At 40.2% G+C, this 18,951-nt stretch overlaps 2 protein-coding genes across 2 annotated transcripts; one reads left to right on the plus strand and one right to left on the minus strand.

Annotated features, from left to right (window-relative positions):
- Nucleotides 1-1,320: 1,320 nt before the first annotated feature.
- On the plus strand, nt 1,321-11,874 carry cdk10 (cyclin dependent kinase 10). Its single transcript, XM_029522014.1, has 13 exons — nt 1,321-1,492; nt 2,241-2,313; nt 2,410-2,481; nt 4,206-4,308; nt 4,459-4,540; nt 4,683-4,750; nt 6,556-6,608; nt 7,201-7,270; nt 7,510-7,569; nt 7,664-7,787; nt 7,877-8,016; nt 9,037-9,089; nt 9,179-11,874. Exons 1-13 carry the CDS (start codon nt 1,403-1,405, stop codon nt 9,271-9,273), a joined length of 1,083 nt encoding a protein of 360 aa, XP_029377874.1. The 5' UTR covers nt 1,321-1,402; the 3' UTR covers nt 9,274-11,874.
- Nucleotides 10,249-18,851, minus strand: vps4a (vacuolar protein sorting 4 homolog A). The gene is made up of 11 exons (XM_029522013.1): nt 18,655-18,851; nt 17,899-18,010; nt 17,631-17,775; nt 17,459-17,520; nt 17,102-17,221; nt 16,409-16,565; nt 15,955-16,103; nt 15,669-15,750; nt 13,371-13,590; nt 13,128-13,268; nt 10,249-12,212 (listed from the first exon to the last, which is right to left on the minus strand). The coding sequence occupies exons 1-11, from the start codon at nt 18,673-18,675 to the stop codon at nt 12,111-12,113; spliced, it is 1,311 nt and encodes a 436-aa protein (XP_029377873.1). The 5' UTR covers nt 18,676-18,851; the 3' UTR covers nt 10,249-12,110.
- Nucleotides 18,852-18,951: the final 100 nt, after the last annotated feature.

Consider the following 18,951-nt stretch of genomic DNA (forward strand, 5'->3'; position numbering starts at 1 on the left):
GATCACATTCAGAGATCATTTAACTATCTGTTACCAGAAGTTATGTGCAATGGGTTATTATTGGACAGTCCATGCTGTTAATGTAAATCTTGCCAACAAAAGCACTTACACAATGTTCAGTTCTCAAAGCCCTTCTTATAATAATGTTAGCATGTACACTTCGTAAAATGTCTCACTTTTGTTATTTACAAAATAGTTTTTTGTTCATCGGTGGAAAAATTTTAACTAAAGCAGTTGAATATGTACATTGTTGATCATTGTTAAAAGATAATTATTAGTTTCTCAATGAAGTGCTAATATGATACAGACACTGTCCTAATACTACAGACACAATCCAATTTAAAAGGTGTGGTTTGTCTTCATAGCACATGCTGTCAACACCTACTCAAGCACACACATCTATTTTAGTTTATATCAGTCTGATATTTAGTGGGAGCCAGTACATGCCTGATAGTTTTTGCTGTCAGTTACAGAGAGTCCTCCTTCATCACAGTTAAGCAGGCAAACAGAGTCATCTGAGTCCTCTCCATGTCCACCTGCCATCCTCATCACAGCTCCATCACAAGAGGACATTCATGCTACACCAACCACCACGACTATAGCTGATGTCACCAAAGAGCGGAGGCCATCTTCCACACCCTTTGTAGTGGGGAAGAAACTAGTGGCCAAATAGTGACTGAAAGTGTCCTGATATGTAAGGTAAATTAATCAATCAAAGTTGGGTAAAATCAGATTAAGCCACTCAATACAGCAGTGGAAGATGTCAGCAGACCAAAGCTTAGCACATGCAATTCTAAATTGTTGAGGTGTTCAATTAAAGGGTATAAAAAAAATTCTACCTCGGTTTTTCAGGTTTAGGAATGTCATTCCTCTTGGATATGGACCTATAGACAAATAATTGTTGATTATTAATTGATTGCATGGTTCCATATGAAGTTCTTCAGTCTGGAGAATAGATTTATAGCAATTGTGTTTAATGTAGGGCTGGATTGTAGCATATAGGATTAAGTTTTATTGAGGATGTGTATGTGTGTGTGTGTGTGTGTGTGTTTCAGTGTGGGAAAGACACAGTGTATAAATTATGTTACATAATGAAGACTGCACTGTCAGACTGTTTGGGGGTTTGGGATTTGGCATAAGAGTGAGAATTCAAATTAAACATTTAGTTGTGGTAATTAGTTGTGGGTGTGGAAGTTAAGACAGATAAAGTCGTTTGTGTGATACACATTCCATACCAGAGGGGGCGGTAGTGAGTCGGGAAGTTGATGCATTGCAGCCGTGTAACGCAATAATAGGTCGAAGAAGAAGAAAACTAACACACTATGGCGACGGCCATCAGCATCGAGTTAACGCTAAACAAGACGACGCACTTGTCTTGACAGCAATAATTTTTCGGCAAAGAATGGACACGGTATTAGAGGACGAATTGGACTTCATAAACCTGAAATCCATCAAGAACAATAAGACATTCATTGTGTCTCAAAATGACAGGGTAAGGTTTGTATCTGCCGTGTGGGAAAAGAAAGGGAAGAAATCCCTGACAGATCATCAGTCAACACTTTTGGAAATCTAGATGTCCAGCAATCTGACATATCGGTGATACAGGCGAGATTAAATAGCGGAAGGATTTTAGCTAGCTGTCTTTAAGTCAACGAAATGTCGGCATCAGCGTTCCTTGATAAGCAGGATATTTTATACTATAACTGTTGGATTGGATTCCGGAGAGAATCGGTCTGATATAGCAACACGCTTGCTGTGCCTTGGTGTGCACATTCTGGAATAGCGAGGCGCCTTTGTTATGCGAGTCCTTAGCCTGTAAAGGTAAAATAAAGCTCTGTAAACCTCACTGATGCTGCCAACGTCGCCCACAGCGGTCAATCTCATTACTGGCTTCCAACAACACGTAAGCCTGCACATTATAGTGCCTCACTTTACGCGTCATGAAGTGATACTTTGGTGAATCTTCGGTGCCAATGGGAATTGGCTCCAAGTGGTTTTTTCCTCGCAGGTAATGGTAAATTCCCTCCAAGCCATTTCTTAATGGCTCACTGGGACCTTTTAGGCACTGTATGATTCCTTTACTGATATCTCGTTGTTCATTAATTTCCACGTAGGTCACTCGGAATAATTATCTATTATATCTGTTAGTGAAATACATTTGTGGTTGTGGTTGTACTTCATGGTTTATCCCTTAAGCATCGTTATTACCGCAAAACAGAAACCTTTTAATTCTCTTTCAGTTTGGGAGTTGCAGAAGTGTCAGAGAGTTTGAGAAACTGAATCGAATTGGGGAAGGAACTTATGGCATTGTGTGTAAGTTATTCATTCATGTTGGGGGCTGTAGAGAGGCTTTATTTGGAAATCCAATAAAATTTTCAATATATATACTGTTTCCTTTTCTTACCATAGACAGAGCCCGTGACACCAAATCAGATGAAATTGTAGCATTGAAGAAGGTCCGAATGGACAAAGAGAAAGATGGTAAGTCCACTTCTTTAACTCTATATATATATCCATGTATAAGAAACCACCATCCTTAAAATAAGTAATCCTGTCTGCAACATCAATACATTTATCACTATCATAATCTGTCCACTTGAATGCTCATTAGGATTGTCATAGCTCTTTCATACATAACGGTGATTCGTCTTTTGTCAGTGCAGAAACTATTACAGTATCATCTAAAACATAGAACCTAATACTAGGGATGAGCGAGTACACCACTATCAGTAACTGTATCAGTAGTCGTACTCGATAGGGGCAGGGGCTTCTTAAACCAGAAGCGGGCGTAGCTATAGGAAAGTTGTATTTCTAAGCCTGAAATTGATGTGGGTTGGTCAGGAATTTCTATAGTTATTGTAAGCCTCAATATATTTTTAGGTACAGCATAATTTTTATTATACAAAGGTGAGAAGAGCGAGCCGACCGGAAAAAAACCTGACCAGGTAAAGAAACTGTGAGAATGAGAAACGCGATGCCGGCTGCATGAAGCCCTGTCTGTCACATAAGCACCGCTTCTGTTACGAATCATGTTTTTACCCCATAACTCAATGAAATGAGGCAGCTTTGAAACATGTAAAAAGCTATTTTAAAATGATGATGTAGTAGTGTGAATGTAACATAACTTTTTATCGCTATTAGGTTAAATGAAGATCTTACCGGGGGACTCGATCGTGTCGTTGTAAATATCGATGCATGTCACCTCCAACCATTCAGTGGGATCATTCCTCCATGAAAATGAAGGGACAATGTGAAAGACCCACATATGTGAGCTTTTCATAGTTTTTTCTCCGGTACAGCTAGTGTGTTAAAATAATTATCTGACATGCTGAAATAATGTTTTAAGCTAACTACTGGACAGTGTATTTTAAGTTGCGCCGCCGATTGTTTCCCCTCCGGTGGGCGTGGCTTTCGGAGTATGATGCGTTGCGCTCTGTCCTATCACAGGACGTCCTGAGGAGGATTTTCCTTCAGGATCTTTATTCATTATTCATTACTACTCATATGGTACTCGTACTCGTCGAAATTGCTGTTGTACCGGATACTCGTTTCAGCCGAGAATCCGGCTCACCCCTACTTACTATCCTGTTCACCACCAATATCATAGAGAATTTGCAAAAAACTGTTCACTTGGATGTGCGTTATCATCCAAATTATCCATGTTATTTACCCTTCGGCCCTATACAACAGCACTAAACAGAAGAAATACAAATAAATGAAAGAAGGAAAAAAAAATAAAAACTTGTACCAACAGATACACATGCTGCATTTTACACGTCACCAGTCCTACATGCAAGTGTTGATATCCATAAGAATATATATTAGTCATTTTAAGAACCAACATCTCAGTGTAGTTTTACATCTTCCCTATCAGACTTTTCTCTGGCGCACCAGTAGGAAAACCTGGTGAGCTACTTTTCTGGCACTGTTTTTCTGAACGTGGGCTATGTGTGTTTCTTCATGGACTGATCACTTTGATACTTCTGCAGTAGTAATATAGTAAAATATACATTATCGGATATAAGTACCCTTACTCCTCATCCTCATCATCCCTCAAATCCTCAAACAGTTTTCCTGGTTTTCTGAGCAAATTATTGCTATTGTGATATATAACAGTTATTGAATCTCCTAACCTCTGCAACCTGGAAAGGGATAAGCTGTAGAAGATGAATAAATCTCCTGACATCCCCTTTTCTGTTCTGCAGGAATCCCCATCAGTAGCCTGAGAGAGATCACCCTGCTGCTGAGGCTGAGGCATCCCAACATTGTAGAGCTAAAGGAAGTTGTTGTTGGCAGCCAGCTGGAGAGGTAATATACACATACACAAACCGAAGACCTCTTGCCTTACATTTAATGAATATGTAATTATAGTCAATGTGGCTCTAGTTTATCTCTGTAACTTAGTTACTGCTAACTGTGCTAACTTGACACTGAAATGTGTGAAAATTTCTCTTTTAGCCTGTTTCTGGTTATGAGTTACTGTGAGCAGGACCTTGCCAGTCTATTAGAAAACATGCAGACGCCATTCTCTGAGGCTCAGGTAGGTGACAGGAAAGTACTTAAATTGAAGTACATTGAGAGTACATCATCTGTTCAGCAAACTGTATATTTCCACCGCATTGCTAATTATTTTTTGGTTGGTTTGTATTCTCTGCTATATGTATGTTTCTTCTGTTATTCAGGTTAAATGTATTGTGCTTCAGTTGCTCAGAGGCTTGGAGTACCTTCACCACAACTTTATTATACACAGGTCAGTGCAAGACTTCTATTAGAAACCCAACAATATGAAAAACTTTGAGATCAGGATTCTTTTGAATTTTTTCCTTCATTATGTTTCAGTCATATTTATTCCTGTCTTAAAAAGGTTGCTCAGCTGCTCATGCAGCATAAATATTATGTGAATATAGTGTCTCTGCGTGGCTGGAACCAAGCTGACTCACATTTACCTTCATGATGGCTAGAACACTGGGTCAGAGCATCTCCACAACTGCTGCTCTTGTGGGGTGTTCCTAGTCTACAGTGGTCAGTATCTATCAAAAGTGGTCCAAGGAAGATGGGTAACCAGTGACAAGGTCATGGGAGGCCAAGGCTCATTGATGCACATGGTGAACAAAGGCTGGCCCATGTTGTTCGATCCAACAGACAAGCTACTATTGCTTAAATTGCCGAAGAAATGAATGGCAATTCTGATAAAAATGTGTCAGAATACACAGTTTGCGTATGGGGATGCATAGTTGTAGGCCAGTCAGGGTGCCCATGCTGACTCCTGTGCCCTGCCAATGTGTCAACAATGGCTGTGTGAGTGTCAGAACTGGAACATGGAGGAATGGAAGAAGCTGGCCTGGTCTGATAAATCAAGTTTTATTTTATATCATGTGGATGGTTGGGTAAGAGTGCTTCATGGCACCAGGATGCACTGTGGGAAGAAGGCAAGCTGGCTGAGGAAGTATGATGTTTTGGGGAATGTTCTGCTTATAAACCTTGGGACCTGCCATCCATGTGGATGTTACACTGACGGGTACCACCTACCTAAGCACTGACCTCCAAATTTCTCAGCTCTCAATCCATTGAAGCATCTGTGGGATGTGCTAGACAAACAAGTCTGATCATTGGAGGCTCCACCTCACAATTTACAGGATTTAAAGGATCTGCTGCTGACATGTGGTAGAAACCACAGATATCCCAGCACACCTTCAGGGCTCTGGATTGATTTGACAAATCAGGGCTGTTTGGCAGCAAACGGGGGATCAACATAATAATAAGGAGGTGGTTATGCTTCTAGCTGTGAGCAATGACTGCTTTGTGGTGATATCACAAAGTTTGAGAAAGGCTAAAGGCTTTTCTGAAGTTTGGTTTTTGAATACAGACTGTGCTAATTTCTGAGGACTGAGCACTTTTATAATTTCTTAGTATTAATATAGAACCTAAACCTGCTTTAAAATCAAAGACTTTGAGTTCGCACTTTATAAAATATTCATTCATTTTATACAGTTTACACATTTCCGGGTCTTGAGGGGGTCTCACACTGGTCGAGGTCAGGGTTGTCCCTGGACAGGTTGCCAGTCCAGCACAGGTCCAACTCATAAAGAAAGACAAACACTCACATTTCTTCTTCTACTGCTTATCCGTTTCTGGATCATGGGGGTGCTGGAGCCAATCCCAGCTCACACTGGGCGAGGGGGTTTACACCCTGGACAGGTTCCAGTCCATTGAAGGGCCAACATACAGAGATGAACAACCACTCACACTCATACTCAGACCTACAGACAATTTAAAGTCACTAATTAACCTAAACATGATGTCTTTGGATGGTGGGAGGAAACTCACACATGCAAACTTGGGAATCAAACCCATGGCCTTGTTATTGCAGGGCAACAGCACTAACTGCTATGTGCTGCCTTTCAAAAATATTGGATCTTAAAAACGCTGAATTGAAGCTATAACTGAGAAGGTGTTAGGTAAACAGTTTTAGACTTGGGTCTCATAAGAAAAGGGGTTTGAAAGCTTTGTATCTTCTGGTAGCTGTTTCATTATCCTCTTCAATCTTGTTATCAGGGACCTGAAGGTGTCTAATCTTCTGATGACAGACAAAGGCTGCGTAAAGATTGGTGAGTCATCACTATTACCATAATCACCTCTGCAGTCACTGCAATTGCATAATGCATTTCCTCTATTTCTCTTGATCATCTTTGACATTTTCAGGGTGTTGTGGTCTAAGTGGTAAATTCTGTTAACTCAACATGATGCAGTGGACAGGACGGCCATATACATATACACATATGCATGAGCTGAAAATGCACGTTAGGGAAAAAATCAGGCCATGAAATAGAAGGAGCTGCTAGCAAAAATCAGATGCAGGATTTTGTTGAAGCTCAGATCAGGAGAAAGGCACCAAATAAGGTTATCAATGACTCACAAGCATCCATCTAGCTATAGCTGTCTGTCTCTTCTTAAACTGAATCTTAAATTCAATTGACCACACTCTGGAGGACGAAACTGAGTGAAATGAGCAAACTGAATCAATCATGTGACCAAGGCAGAGAGCTGAAAACCTGACCTTGGTTTTAGATTATTTTTCCAAATTTGTAATAACAAGGTCAGTTATCCAGTCAATTGTCTCATATTGTGCATACAATATTAGAAGTCGCACTATTTTATTGATGTGCTTTTTTTTGTCCCTTTGATTCCCCTTGGGCACAGCGGATTTTGGGTTAGCCAGGATGTATGGTATCCCCCAGCAACCCATGACCCCCAGAGTAGTTACACTGTGGTGAGTTTTTCATGGGGCTCTCAGACCCATTTAGCAAAAATGTCCCATTTTCCTTATTGTGTTTGAGCGTAAGAGGCATCCTTTGGGGAGAACTCTTGGCTACATTGTGCTTGTGCAGCCTCAGTTGAAACACGTCCTTTTAATCCCTCCCAGTAATCTTATGTTATTAGCTCTGTTATCTCAGAGCGACTGGGAATTTGACGCAATTTGTTCTCCTTCCTCCTGTCATCTGCTTGCAGGTACAGAAGTCCAGAGCTCCTCCTAGGGACCAAGACCCAAACTACAGCTCTGGACATGTGGTATGTCTCTACCCGCACACATTAACCAGATGTTTTTTCTCTATTCCCACTTATTCAGAAGAAAAGACTGCTAGATAAAGCATTGCTTTTTTAGGGCAGTTGGCTGTATCCTTGCTGAGCTATTGGCTCACAAACCTTTGCTGCCTGGAACTTCTGAGATCCAGCAGGTCGACCTCATCATCCAGCTGCTGGGAACACCCAATGAAAACATCTGGCCTGTGAGACTGCTACTCTGAATACATCTTCAGCATTAACTCAGTCTGTGATGGTAAAGGAATATGCTAAACAGAATGTGTCTGTCCCTCAGGGTTTCTCTCAGCTGCCCCTCATTGGTCAGTACAGCATAAGGAAGCAGCCGTACAACAACCTGAAAAATAAATTCACATGGTTGTCTGATGCTGGACACAGACTGCTTAACCTTCTCTTCATGTACAACCCACAGCGCCGGTAATGCCCAATGCTGCTGATGATGGCTTAATTTCATTTAGCTGCTTCAGTTTTGCTGTAAAATAACAGTAATCAACTGCGTTTAGGGGAGTTTGAAATAACGAGAGTTTATTCTGAAAGATGTCAGAAAAAGGCGGACTGCTGCCCTTGATCAATGGTGTAAACAAGTTTATTCAGTACAGTGGGTTTTCCCTAATAGAAGGCCTGTGGTTAGATTCCAGGCTCCTTCAGTCATCAATTTTAAGTGTCCTTAGGCAGGATACTGAACCCTGAATTTAACTCACCGTATCATCACTTTTTGAGTACATGAATGAGTGAGGAAATGAGTAAATATAAGTATTTGACCACTCAAATATAAGTTATTTGAGTGGTCCCAGACTTAAACAGAAAAATATTTTGTTTGAAAATTTCATGAAATATGCGCAAAGTAAACAGAAACTATAGAGAAATAATGTCTTTAAATAAATATTTTCCTCTCCGTTCTCCTGCTCATATTCAATGATCTTAGGCTGAATTGAATGTTTATTATATTTCTATCTTTAGCACAGATTTTTCTGGCTGTAGCAGACAATGGTGCATTTGTAACTGCATGATTGGAATTAAGATTATTTCAGCCTCTGGTCTGATAATGTGTTTGTCATCAACTCACTCTTATAAGTAAAGTGTTGAGGGAAAACAGACGAGTGTTGATGAAGCCTATTTCTGCAAAGTTGAATGGTGGGTCCAGATGGATCTGAGCTTGGGGCATGCCCATGGCTGAGGGCAGTGGCTGTCTTGTTGTGACATCAAAAAGTTCGTGGCTGGTTTCTGAATACAGACTATCTGCATTTCTCTATGGACGGCGTGCACTGGTGCTTTCACAATATTGATATAGAACCTGCTCTGAGTCAGAAGAACAAGTGGACATCTACCTTTAGACTAAATGAGCCTTAAACACGATGCTGCCATTATTGTTTCACTGCCATTGTCCACAGCTGGCTAGTTAACATACCAATAACAATTTTTTTTTCCCCGATCCAGAGCTACTGCCAAAGATTGTTTGGAGAGTTCCTACTTCAAAGAGAAACCTCTACGTGAGTAAAAAGGTTTTGGGCGCATGTCAATTGTCAGCTCCAACTCCTATTGTTGCTCATTAATTGTGCTTCTCCACTCCTCTGTGCAGCCTGTGGACCTGAGCTTATGCCAACTTTTCCTCACCATCGGAATAAACGGATTGCTCGTCCAGCAGAGAGCCATGTGAAACGGAGAAAAGTGTGATCACTGGTAGTACTGATTAGATTCTGGGATTACCAGGAACATGGATTCGCTCTTAAGGATGTTTTGATGAATTTCTGAGCAAATGGAAACTAGTTCAGAGCTCACAACAAGTCAGATTATTTCAAAACAGGATTTGCTACATGGAAGTAAAATCAAGCAATTTGAATATTTAATAAAGATATAACCACAAATTCTGCAGTGTAGATGAAGCTATCTGCCATACTGTATTGCCTGTAGATATAGTATAAATATTTCGTGGTAGCTTCAAGCTGCCAATGCCTGCATTGGTTCATGATGTTACCTTTACAAACACACAAAGGCATTAAGTACTTGTGTGACAAAAGCATTATGATGTCCTGTGATCAATTTCTATCCTAACATCAAAACATAAAGCTTAAATGACAAATAGGAACTGTCAAGAGTTTTTTGACTTAGGTAAAAGAATCTGCCTTTATTATTCAGAGAACACTGAACAAGGCACAATAACCGAAGACCGTTGTACTGCCATAGTGGTTATGTGGAATGGGAGCAAGCAGCCTCTTAGCTGCATTTAAAATTGACCTTTGCATTGGCTTTTCTTCGGCTGGTCATCAGGTTGGACAGAGCACAGCCATCCAACTCCACCTTCCTGTTGCCTTCTACAGCTGATACTTCTTGAGGTAAAGATTGGCTGACTCACTTCATATTCACTGTACCAAGATGACAGTGATTCTCTTCTTTTCACCTGAGTTTGATTTTTCTATTTCCCATCATGAAATATTAATTTTAAGAATGAAGACTACTGAATTCCTATAATGTGCCATGATTCAATAGTGGTCACATTAGTATAATTCATTGGTAGATGTGTATTGAAACGTATTTTCCAAATGTAGAAAATAAGGGAGATGTATCATGTTACTGCACAGGTTTTAAATATGTTTAAACCATCAGCTATTAAACGTAACATAAATGTCAGACCAGAGCAACTTTTCCCTTTTTTCATTTTAAACATCAGTTTTTATTCATTCAGGTTTAATAATTATTCTGGTTACATGGCTAGCTGGAGATTAGGTCCCCTTTAAGGGCTGTTAACTGAACTTTCAGGAAACCAATATGCACCTCCAAAGCTACCACAAGTGCTATTACTCAATCACCACACAAGCCTGTTGTCCTGATAGGACAGTGAGAGGTAAGAATTGGAACAGAATAACATCCAACAGCATTTTGTCATAAAATATCATTCAAAAGTGATCCAACTTCCCAACTAAGAGCAAGCCCAGCTCTCCTTATGATACAATACGCTCTTCAATATGTTCATAACAGGACTAATACTGTCCAAATTTGAGAACTAAGACAAGCAATCATGGTATTGTTCACCTCAGTGTTAAACTTGGTGCATTTACCTCCCCAAAGGAAAAAAAGCAAGACTTTCACTGGTGCATCATCATGACACCTCAGTGAATGAAATACTTCAAGTGTAAAAAGACCATCTATTAGTCAAGTTACATGTCAAGTGTGAGCAAACAGTTAATTTAAATAGTGTTGTTGAACAATAAACAGCAAAACAAACCTAAATGTTCATGGTGACAGAAATGGGAAACAAAATATTTACTAAATAGACTACTACAGAAGCACAAACTGCAATAGAAGAAACTCAAAATATGGCCCACATTGAGTCAAACAAGTGCACTCATAAAATATAGAGCTCATTAAAAAAAAAAAAAAACAACTGGGGTTCAGTGACCATCCTCATCAATAGATCAATAGAAATACCAGTGGAAAAAAATTTGCCTTGCCACTTGGTTTATTCACTGGCTGTTCTCTGTTTCAGATGCAGAGAATTTGTTCAGTCAGGACTATAGCGAATGGACGTATGAAAATAAATGACAAGATCCCGTGATCTAAAGTGAATAGTTTGACATGGAGGTGTGACTAAATACAGAATTACAGCTGAGTTAATACAAAATCTTTCTCAAGATTTCAGATGGAATAAATCGAATGTTTGGCTCTCAGTCAAGCAAATCTTATGTATTCCTAATACTGGAAATGAAAATGAAATTGAAAGCTTGGCATAAACAGCTGCTAGCGCAGAGGTACAAGCCTGATTAAGACAAAGCTGTTGACGGACAGGGGAGTGATCAACAGTTCATATAACTTCATCAAATAACAAAATAACAGGGGTCTCAACATATAGACATATACATTAAGACACACAAGTTTAACAAAAATACTAAGATGCATTCACACACTTGCATGCCTGGCAAATGAACTAACTTATGTTTCATCATCAAACACCACTGTCTTTCACTGTGATCCAAAACAAAGTGCACAACAGCAACAAAATGTACAGTCCTTTCGTTGGGGATAGAATTGGCTCAGTGACGGACAAAACTGATGCATTCGGATTTAAATGTAGATTTCGTTTTGCCCAAAGCAAGCCAGAAAAAAGTTCACTGAGTGTGTTGTAGCGGCAGCTTTGTAACGGAATATTGTCTTATATGGGGGTTAGACATGGGTTCTCTTCTCCAACTATCAACTCACACAGAAATTTTCTATTGTTGCATTTCTCCAATGTCCTCAAAGGATTAAACAAAAAAAAAAAAAAAAAAAAAAAAAAAAAAACAACAACAACACAGGACTGGATGATGAGAGGTAAGAAATACAAGATTTCTTGTCAGTTTTTTTCCCCAACCAGTCATTTATTTTTAAATCCATGAGAAGCAGTGAACCAAGTGCTCAGCTGAGAGATGAAGGTCTACGGGATGTTACAGCAGTAGAGGAAGAGATAAGGTCATGGGAGCAGTTTGGCCCTTTCGGACTCAGGAAGAGGTGGAGCTAGGTGGGTGGGAGCTCCTGTCTCAGCCCTCCATCCCAAAGTCCTCTGTGAACTTCTTGACCTTTAGTAAGTCTTCAGTGTTGACTGTAGGACGGGTGGTGGACAGAGAGCGCAGCATATCCGACTGCAAAGAAAAAAATGTATATTTATCAGAAATATCTCTATCATCCATGAATTATAAGCTTAGCATTTGCAATGTTGTAGAAGCTACTTTGAAAGCACCATTTCCAATTACAAAACTTCCAGTAATTTCTTCAGCAAAGTTACCTGGTAGAAGCAAAAAGGTCTCTCTCTTTCAACCATTCATTTGTTTTTGTATATTCAGAGGCTCAGAGGTTAGAATGGATCCCTTACCAGTTTCCTCTTAGCTTCAGCAGCAAGAGCTGATTAGTAAACTGTTATATTTTTCAACATTTCATCTCTAGAAATAAGAATGCAGCTATACATCCCGCATATATATATATATATATATATATATATATAGATGTATATATATAGATATAGATATCTATATATATATATATATATATATCAGAGAGAGAGAGAGAGAGACTTCAAAAATAATAGCAGTTCAGTGTGACTTACCAGATTAATCACTGTTATTAGTGTATTTTTACTACTACTAATAGTGTATTTTGCTACATGGTTAACAATTTACCAGTAGGTGCAGCAGATTCTCAGAAAACCAACAGGACCCAGCATTCATGATATGCACGCTCTTAAGGCTGTGCTATTGGGCAATTAGTTGAAAGGGGTGTGTTAAAAAAAAAATAGCAGTGTGGCCTACAGGGGTCTAGTGGAGCCATGCCTCTGTGTATCAGGGCTGTTTTGGCAGCAAGGGAGACCACCACATTAGGCTGGTGCTGATAACATTATGTCTGATCGGCTTATTTAAATACAAAAACCCCAAACACACAAACTCAGTTGTAGCATTAGGTTTACAGGCAGGGTGCCCCTTCCTGTATCTACCTGTTAGGGAGGCAGTGGGTAAATGGAAATGAAGGGCTGCAGAGCTGGAATTCAGAAACGTGTATCTCACCATGCAGACTATAGGCTCCAAGAGCTTATCACTAGGCACATCCATCCAGGTCATCTCTATGGCTGCAGGGTCACCAGGGGAACAAGGAGTCAATAAGTCATCAACCATCACCTGGTTGTTATTTCGGGATGGACCACAAACCTGCAGGAGTAGCAAAAACAAAATAGGAACAAAGGTGATGCAAAATGTAAAAAGATTAACCAGACATGGTATTTGGTATTTGAAGATTTTACATGAGCTTACCTTTTTGAAGTGTGTGGCAGACTGTACTTTCCTAACCGGCTGCATGAGAGCATCCCTAACAATGATGCTGATATCAGCTCCGGAGTAGCCATCTGTTTTGCGTGCAAGCTGCCGCAGGTCACCCTCACTCAGGCTGTGTGGTGTGTTGCCCAGATGAAGACGAAACATCTGAGCACGAGCTGGCTCTTCTGGCAGAGGGATGTAGATACGCTTCTCAAATCTGACAGGTGACACAGGACAGGTAACATCTGATAGCACATTCATCGGCTGCTCAAACTACAGCTTGCTGACAGACACTAAGCAGTGACGCCTGTAACAGAAAAGCCTGGTTGAGCGTAATTTAGATACAGAAAAATATTCATTAATTCATCTTCTTCTTCATTTATCCATTTCTGGGTCACAGGGGTGCTGGAGCCAATCCCAGCTCAGGATACACTCTGGACAGGTCACCAGACCATCACAGGGCCGGACAGGACAGAGAGAGAGACAGAGACAAACAACCACTCACACTCAGACCTACGGACAATTTAGAGTCACCAATTAACCCAAACATTATGTCTTTGGATGGTGGGAGGAAACTGGAGTACCTGGAGGAAACCCAGGCAGGCACGGAGAGAACATACAAACGCCGACCAGAAAGCAAAGGAAAACATTCCTGTTGTGAGGCATCATTTTGGTTTTGAAAAATGTGTATATATGGAGGATAGGCATAGCCCAAATTTGGACTTTCTAACAATAAAATCCTGGATGGTGGGTGCAAGTGGGTCTAGCTTGGAAAATGGCTGAGAGTGGTGTCTGTATAGTTGAGACATCATATGATTCCAAAAGTCTCAACAGCTTGTTTTAAGGCTCACTTTCTGAATAAATGCTTACATTTCTCTGTGAACTGAGCCCTTTAGTTATTCTCATATCATTTCATTACCTATACAGCATATCTGTTAAAGTCATGAGGGGTGCTGGAGACTATCTCAACTGACATTGGGGGAGGGCGGGGTTCACGCTAGAAAGGTCACCAGTCGCAGGGCTGACACATCGAGACCAACAGAGAAACAACCATTCCGATCACATTCAGACCTACACTAATGTCTTTGATCTGTGGGAGGAAACTGGAGTGCCCAGAGGAAACCCACTTTGGCATAGTGAGAACACACAAACTCCACACAGAAAGGCCCCAGGCCTGGGAATCAATCCCATGACCTTCTTGCTGTGACAGCACAGCACAAAGCACCATTTCACAGTTTAGAGTATCAATATAAAGTCTTTTTATATTTATGCAAACTTGGATAGCTTCCTTCAGACTATATGGGATATTTAAGATACACAGACCCGATCCAGTTGCTCAGTTACATAATAATTAAACAGTTGAAATGTCTCATCTGTATGGAGGATCAAAAGAGACAGAATGAAATATATAAATAAGTCTTTAAATAATTACTTAAACGTGTCATTAATTCATTAAAATACCAGTTCATTTAATGTAAAAATATATTTAATTATTTCACGGTCCTGTGTTGCAGGGCTTCATGAATTCATCAAAGTCAGTGGGTGGGGCTGGAAGCCTGGAAGTCTTTCAAAACATTGTGGCTACGCAGGATGTTCTTCAATTTTGTCGGACTTTTGTCATTTAACGTACCGACTGCAGTTTTGGAGCCCCAGCTTCTTTCTGGTAAACCAGCTTGTCAAATTGCAGCAATGTTCGGAGTGTCAAAAACTATCAGGAAGCGTGTGCAAGAAAGAGGTCTGAGGTATTTACACTAAATTCATGAGTTTTCAGTTTATGAATTGCTGGACTCGTCCGGATACACCTAGTCTAACATTACTCATTCTTCTAAATTTGCAGTTACTATCTTGGTCGGAAAGTGCGAAAATAATACTGACAATTTCAATAATTTTCTCTGTTTTACATGCTACATGCTCTGGGGCAGCAGGTCCCACTTCCACATACTCTGAAAGGTCTAAAATATCTTTCAGCAGCTCCAGAGAAAGTTGAAGCACATCCTGTGTAGCTGCAATGTTTTGAAAGACTTCCAGGCTTCTGAACAAAGCAATCGATTAGATTTTTGGTGAAATAACTATATATATTTTGTACATTAAATGAACTGGTATTTTAATGAATTAATGACACATTTAAGTCATTATTTAAAGATTTATTTATATATTTAATTCTGTCCCCTCCATACATCTGAGTTAAATTCTCTTATGAAATAAAATAGCGGGATTATTTGAATTAACCTGTAGAACAAATTCAGGGTGAGACTATCAGATTTGGATGCAATGAGTATTGTAATGACTGCTTACCTTCTGCGAATGGCAGCGTCTAAAACCCAGGGAATGTTGGTGGCTCCAAGTACCAAGATACCATCATTGTTGTTTCCAACACCTAGAAAACCATAGAGCCTCAGTCAACATGAGCATTTCCTACTTCTGTCAGTTTCCACACAGGGAATTCTCATATTCAGATTGCTCATCACTAGTACAGGAAATAACAAAAAAGATTATGTGGCATTGCACATTCTTCACTATGTATTTGGGTTAGGGTATGTCAGTCTGATTGAGCTCTTTCCTCATCACATCATTGGCTCACCCTGCATCTGCACCAGGAACTCTGTCTTTATGCGACGGGCAGCCTCACTCTCATTCTCATTCCTGGAGCCACACAGCGAGTCCACCTCATCAATGAAGATGATTGAGGGCTTGTGTTGGCGAGCCAGATCAAACAGATTCTTCACCAGCCTGAGAAGCACGTGGAGAGGAGGAGACAATGATTCTGAGAGGCCAGGGACAGCAGCACATTTAAACAAGATTTTGTGTAAATTGATGACTGTGGTGAAAAGTGTCACTGAGAATGACTGTTAGTACTGGTGATTTGGACTGAAACTAGGTTTTCAGGGAGAGGCAGACATTGTGAATCATTAAACTCTGATTGAGCAGAAGCGAAAATAGGCCACGAAAGTGCAAGTACTACAAACGGACCAGGTGTCCCAACTTGTCTGCCGACATAATGATTTCTGACAGACAGCTTCCTGAAGGAGACATACTTCTCACTCTCTCCAAGCCACTTGGACATGAGGTCTGAGGAAGAGACAGAGAAGAAGGTGGAATTGTTGGCCTCTGTGGCCACAGCCTTGGCCAGGTACGACTTCCCCGTCCCCGGAGGACCAAACAGCAGGATGCCTCTCCATGGAGTTCGCTTGCCTAAGTACAGAAAGACTGTTGAGTACACAACGGTACAGATTTCTAGGGTAGCATCCAATGGTCCATTGAAGTGATCCAGAACAATGATGAAAAAAGAAACACATTTGGTGCAGAGCCAGCAAAAAGGTTAAAGGTTACCAAAGATGGAGCAGTGCAAACTCTGTTACGAAAGTAAAGATAGAGAAAAAATTTTAACTTGAGGCTGACCTATGATTAGAATTGATTCCCTCTGTTATTTCCTCTAAAATGGTTATTCGAGTTATCCAATTGCTGTCTGTGTACTGATAGAAAAATAATCTGTTATCATATTTAAGTAACAACAAAGTAGCAAACAAATGTAAGACTTTGACATTTTGCATATGATGTAACATATCAGTCTTTCACCAGAAATGTGCTGTAGCCCAATCTGCTCAATTATCACAATAAAAACAATGGATGAGACTTTGCCTTGGATACGATATTATCACATATAACGAATTACACTGTATGATAGCTACTGGGCATTAAGAGAATTTCACCCATAAGTTCAACAGTACCTGTAAAGAGATGAGGGAACTTGATGGGCAGGATAACAGCTTCCTTCAGAGCCTCCTTGGCCCCCTCTAGTCCTGCAACATCGTTCCACCTTACGTTGGGCTTCTCCATTACAATAGCACCTGGACCCAGAGACAAAACATTATCAATATCTTCATATCCTTCAAATTGAGACCGATGAAACAAATTATGGGAATCATACACATGTATAAAAGGCAATAATACATTTACTGAATCCAACTGGAAGTTGTAATAAACTAACAAGCATTTACATCTTTCCATCAAACAAAAATACTGAGATATGAACAAATATTAACTTATCAATTCTGCACTCAGAGGTAATGACTGAATCCGCTTACCCATAAGTTGTTCCTGTAGTTTCTTCTTCTCTGGGTTTTCACCTTCACTGTCACTATCACTCCTAAAGTGGAAACAAACACATTAAGGAAAAACAGAGAAATACAGTGAAACCCACTGCTCAGTCACATGCTTAAACATCCTCACTGACAGAGTAAGAAAATGACAGCTCACTTGTCGTTGCTCTGTGCTTCCTTTACAGGTTTCTTGCCCTGTTTATCTTTATTCTTCAGGTAGTCCTTAAGTTTCTCTGCTCGGTCCAGGTACTGCATGCATTTTGCTCGTATGCTTTCTTTTGCTTTGTCGCTGTGTGCCTCATCTGCAGAAGTTTTAAATTCCAAGCAACAATGTAAATAAAATCCACCAACATCAACATCAGCACAAGTGGAAGAGTGTAAAATTTAGATAGTAATTCAACTTCCTGCCAGGCTTCAGTACTCACATTTGATGGCATGTAGAAAATATTCCACAGCATGCTGATACAGGCGTAAGGCCTCCTCATAATTTTTTGCCTTGTCTTCTTCTGTGGCTTTAGTCACAAGATCAATCGCTTTCTACAATAAATTAAGAACAGTAATGTCAATGGACAGGTGTATACTGGATAAGGGTTAATACTCAGATAGGAGCAGGGCGTGCAAGCACGTTAGTCACTTGTAATACTCTGCATGTAGACCCTGCTTGAACCAAAACAAAGCCTATGTCACAAAGATAACAAGCAATGCAGAATGATCCTATTATTTTTCTGGATATACAACTGAAGTAATGGTGTTTTTAAGTCAATCGGCTTATCGGCAATCAGAAAAAGGAATGATCCGTGATCTAATTATTTTAGATTTATCTAACCCACGTTTAATGTCTTTGAATATGGACCACAGCCCAGCTAACGCTGTGCCGCCGTTACACACATGCTCCAGTTAGCAATCCTCAAACTCATGATTCACACCAAAGTAAATCTAGGCTATTATTCCTACGCGACGTAATCAGTAAATACAGTGAGGTTAAAGGTATACGTTTGTGCCAATGTTGATTTCAAGACAATGGAATCACTGCTCGTAGGCTCGGGTAAAAGATCTGGATAGCCAACAATGATAGAAGGCTTTGACGTCAGCTGTTTTGCTAGCCTGCTAGCTGTGTGGTGCAAACCAAGTTATGTCCAGTTGTAAAAAGCGAACGATTGCAAGTCAATAACCAAACGTACCTGCAGTGTTGACGTTGTCATTTCATCTCACTCTTCTGTTATCTACCAAGATTTCTAGCCTTCCTAAATATGGCTATATGAAGAGAGGCTCTCGTTAAAAGTCCTGTGTTGTAAGGTGAGAGGTTGACATGACCAGAGTGCGACTTCTATGCGAGCTAGCGATGATGACAGTTCAGCAGTGGCCCATCAAACCCAAGTGGCTGTCTCCCAGCAAAGTAACTGGTAACTAACACTTCCGGTTTAAACTTCCAAAATAAGGTTCAGTAACAAGCATGGAAAAATGGAACAATACATATA

This window comes from Echeneis naucrates, chromosome 16 (assembly GCF_900963305.1).
Source record: "Echeneis naucrates chromosome 16, fEcheNa1.1, whole genome shotgun sequence".
Taxonomy (NCBI): Eukaryota; Metazoa; Chordata; class Actinopteri; order Carangiformes; family Echeneidae; genus Echeneis; species Echeneis naucrates.